At 40.5% G+C, this 4,476-nt stretch overlaps 1 protein-coding gene across 1 annotated transcript; it reads right to left on the reverse strand.

Moving 5' to 3' along the window:
* Nucleotides 1-482: 482 nt before the first annotated feature.
* Nucleotides 483-3,886, reverse strand: LOC115123637 (serine/threonine-protein kinase pim-1-like). Its single transcript, XM_029652987.2, has 6 exons — nucleotides 3,478-3,886; nucleotides 3,162-3,268; nucleotides 2,983-3,033; nucleotides 2,505-2,871; nucleotides 1,944-2,120; nucleotides 483-1,829 (listed from the first exon to the last, which is right to left on the reverse strand). Exons 1-6 carry the CDS (start codon nucleotides 3,557-3,559, stop codon nucleotides 1,648-1,650), a joined length of 966 nt encoding a protein of 321 aa, XP_029508847.1. The 5' UTR covers nucleotides 3,560-3,886; the 3' UTR covers nucleotides 483-1,647.
* Between the last annotated feature and the right edge of the window lie 590 nt (nucleotides 3,887-4,476).

The raw sequence follows: 4,476 nt of genomic DNA on the forward strand, positions 1-4,476 counted from the left end.
TGTCTCTATTGTTGTACAAACACTACAGCTGTAGACTACTAGAACTTTAAAATACCAGCTACTTTGCCTTCTGAGATGAGGAAGGTTCTGACACCAACAGATTTGCAGACTGAGTCCAGGATCCCCCTGCGGTGTAATCACCTTTTATTAAACACACCCTGCTTTCTAGATAAACCTATAAGAGCATAATTAAAGTTTATTAGCTGGTCTTACCAAAAGACTGCAATGTAATCTGGACCATGTCTCCTTTGCCATATGGTAATGATCTACACCCCCCTTCTGCTTACACATGAAAGAGACTTGAGCTATGTCAACTCTTGAGCAAGTGCTTGGTGGTGGCAACTTCTGTTGCTATTCATTCATGCCAATCTAATACAAATGTGAAATATGATTTTAATATATTCCCTAGTTTGTGTTTGGATTTGACTTCCCAGGCTTGTGGTAGAAAGGATCTATTGGAAATAAAACCAGTGAGACAAAAGTCAAGGTAAAAAAACATGTTTATTGAGAAACGTATAAAAATATTTTTAACAATTTACAATTTGGATGAAAAAACAAAACAAGCCGCACTCATACAACTAGAGGTGAAAACAAGTTGATGCATATAACAGTCATTTCATCCACATCAGACAAATACAGTAACAAAAAATGTCATCAGTAGACATTCAATGTTACATTAAAATGGAAGTGCTTTGAAGGTTATTTACACATATACACATCTGCTCAGAAGATTTTAAACCAGAAATATGGTCAAAATACATTTAAATAATCTGTGGGCCCTTCAATAACCGTGGAATGAAATATACAGCCAAAATTCTCTTAAAATAAAGAAATAATTCCACATAGCTCGAGTGAAAGAAAAAACCACAAATAAATATTATTCACAATGGCCTCAATGCTAGCCTGTTATGCGAAAGACACAAACAAAAAGAGCAGGACATTTAGTGTTTCAGTGTGGTGCTTTGCATTTCAGTGTGCATTAACATCTGGATGAGTGTAACTGTATGGACAGGAGTTAAAAGCTCAGAGGTGGATGCAGGAAAGTGAGGTAAGTTTTCAGGTTCTTGTTTGCACCATATGAGGTTGTCTTGTTGCTGTTGACATTGGAATATGGCATAGGCTTTACTGATCTATGCCTATGAGATAGGAAATAAAGCCGTGTAAAAGTATTATTTTATTCAAGTATTTCCAGGGTCCCAACAATCTGACTCACAACCAAAGGCATTTAGATGTGCTTCCTCTGACTCCCACTCATCAGTGAGCAACAACAGAGTACAGTGACTGGTTGGTAGCTAGTTACGTAACAAAGACTGTCCACTGGTTCATGCCTTCTGTAGAACAATCACATGGGTAGGAATGGACTCTTTTCTGGTGAACATCATCTCACACCACAGCCAATATTATAGAGCAAGTCCTTCGTAAGGGTGAGAATAGCTTTCGCTATTACAAGTAGCTATTAAGGACTTTGGTTTTCATAAAGTCCAAAAGCTGTGTGAACAGGTGGGGTCTGGCCACAAGAGAAAGAGGGAGAGAGATTTAACAAGAGTCATCTGTAACTTCCTTCTGTATAACATATGTTGTGTTTCAGTGTACGGCCACATCAGTCCTCTGGGTGCACCACTAGTCTCTGTCAGTGCAGCCATGCAGTCACTGGGCCACCACGGTGGTGAAGGCAGTAGGCTCAGGGCTGATGCTGTGCAGTCGGATCTCGTTGCTCTGCTCTGCAGAGGACACTGTGCTCTGCATCCACGGGTGATTGATGATGTCCTCAAACGATGGCCTCTCAGCAGGTCTCAGGGACAAGCACAACTTGATCAACTGCTGGCACTCTGTAAGAACAATGGGGATAACGGTCAGTCGGTTCTTAGACTGGACACACAATGACTGGACACAACATTCCACTGGTTTAGGTTTGAGGTTTTGTTCCAGTTATTGGGGCTCACCTGTGGAGATTCTTCGTCTGAAGAGCACCTGGCCTCGTACAATCTCCTCGTCCTGCTCGAAGGGGATATCTCCACACACCATGTCATACAACAGGACACCCAGAGACCAAACTGTGGCTGACCGCCCATGATATCGATGGTATTTGATCCATTCTGGTGGACTGTACACTCTAGTGCCTGTGGATATAAAGAATAAGAATGATAGTTAGATTCAATGATTCAATATTTCTACAAATAGATTTTTTTTTTTTAATTGGACCTTTATTTAACTAGGAACACATGCAATATAATCTGTTCAGAATTGACAAGTATAAAAATAAAATATTGGGGAAACATTTAATAAATTGTGATATTATGGATTAAAATATTATAAAACAATAGCTGCACCTCCTATTGGGGCCAGGTGACAGTGAGCATGACAGGTGTGCGTGGGAGGAGAGTCAGGTGACAATGTTTACAAACTTTGAGTTGTAAAAATACACTTTTCCTCCAAAGGATGGCGCTCAAAGCAACACAGTCGGTAACCCACTAAAATGGGCTACGGTTAACTGGTATGCTTACCGTCGAAGTCGGTGTAAACAGTGTCTTTGAGCAATGCCCCGGATCCAAAGTCAATAAGTTTAATTTCGCCCGTCCGAAAATCGATGAGGATATTTTCGTCCTTGATGTCCCTGTGTACAACCCCACAGTTGTGGCAGTGTCGCACGGCTTCAAGAACCTGGCGGAAAAAGTTCTTTGCCAGCTCCTCTGGTAAGGCGCCCTTCTCAGTGATGAAATCAAACAGGTCCTTGCCGTTCTCCGGTCGTTCCATGACAATAATAAAGCTGTCAGGTCGCTCGTACCAGTCCAGCATTTTTATTACCCCCCGAGCCCCATTTCCAACTTTCTTCAAGAGTAGAATCTCCATAGGGACGCGAGAGCCATTGGGCTGAAAACAAAATAGAAATAGGTTTAATTTCTGGAGACAATATTAAAAATATGATTAACAACTATCCCTTTAGGTAAACTTGTTCAAATGCACAACCAAAAGAATCCTTACCATCTCTCCCCAATCCGAGACCCGATCCTTGGCCACATGTTTGACAGCAACCTGTGTGAAAGAAAAACAATCTAACATGAAATTACATGAACAAACATGCAACAACAAAAAATGCATCGATTAACGGACTTGTGTGTATAACACGTTAAATATTTTCAAATAATGCGAAAGATACTAACCAGTGCTCCATCTGAAATGGTCGTGCCTGAATAGACTGTGCCAAACCCGCCGCTTCCCAGCACAGCGCCGACCTGGTAAACCTTATCAAATGGCTCCCTCTCCTTCCCTGTGATTAGAGATGTACACACGGTTAATACAAAGCTTCAAACTAGTGCAATGTGACATGGCTGAATGCAAAGCATCGAAATAACAGAATAGGAAAACGATGAATTAAAATACAATAACATTGTGAGCCCAGCTAGATTTAGCAGCTGGTTAGTAAAGATAACATTTAACGTTAGCTAGCTATAGCGAACAACAAAAGCTTAATCTAACCTTGGTGAATTTGAAGCTGGATTTTCGCCGGCATATCAACGGTGGAGATATGAGCGAATGAGTTTAATTTCGACAACAGCATTCCCGTAATCCACGAAATGTGTGATTTATTCTACAAATATTCCGTCGTGGGATACAGTTCCACTATCGGGCGTGTGATCCACGTTGTTGTAGCTGGGGGAAATGCGTCAGGAATGCTCTCTAATCCGGATCTCATGAAGACTCGTATTTGATCCTTGACCATAAATGCTTCGGTATCCAGTGAGTAGAAATAACGACTAGCCCAATGATTAAAAAAAAGACTATTAACAACCTCAATAGTTGTAAACAGTAAGTCAAATTAAAAGAAAACCAGCTCCTAATACGTTTTAGTCGCAAAGACACCGGCTCCTTGGATTTGAGTAAGGGCAGCGGAAGGACAAATATATATCTATAGTAAATGGGAGTAGCCACAAGGTCTATCGTCATTCTTTTCTCCGCCCACCAGTCATTCTCCACCAATAGTAATTATTATAGACGATCCAAACACACGTCAAATCACAGAATTAGAAGAAAGAAAAGCCTAACCGGCTAGACTAGACGTGGCGGGAATTAAAACGCGGCAAAATAAAGACACTTTTTTTTTTACTGCACTTCGGAAGGAAATACAAATAGAATATCTACATGGGCAAACTACCCCCTCTCCTTGCATGCGAGATGTAGTCTGCACGGGAATGAATGGAGGGTTACTGTTACGGAGTTCTTATGTTGCATGCTTCATTCAGGCTTTGACGCAACATCGTTTTATAAGAACATCATTATTTTTTGTGTTATACTATCAACTGTTGTTTACACTATAGTACATATCCTTTACCCCAAAAAGGCTATGCCAGAGTTGGTTTAGCCTATATGCATTATGGAATATAGTGTGATCCTAATGCAATTTTATGCAGCGAGATTTCAGTAGATTTTTTGGTCTAACTTTACAAAAATGCTTCATTAATGTTGTGTTGCAAATAT

Source organism: Oncorhynchus nerka, linkage group LG20 (genome assembly GCF_034236695.1).
Source record: "Oncorhynchus nerka isolate Pitt River linkage group LG20, Oner_Uvic_2.0, whole genome shotgun sequence".
Classification (NCBI taxonomy): domain Eukaryota; kingdom Metazoa; phylum Chordata; class Actinopteri; order Salmoniformes; family Salmonidae; genus Oncorhynchus; species Oncorhynchus nerka.

Excerpts from the sequence above, each read along its gene's own strand:
- LOC115123637 (XM_029652987.2), bottom strand. The coding sequence starts at position 3,559 with ATGCTGTTGTCGAAATTAAACTCATTCGCTCATATCTCCACCGTTGAT. Across the intron at positions 3,034-3,161 it reads CCATTTCAGATGGAGCACTG|GTTGCTGTCAAACATGTGGC; the intron begins GTTAGTATCTTT and ends TCTTTCACACAG. Across the intron at positions 2,121-2,504 it reads TGTTTACACCGACTTCGACG|GCACTAGAGTGTACAGTCCA; the intron begins GTAAGCATACCA and ends TTATATCCACAG.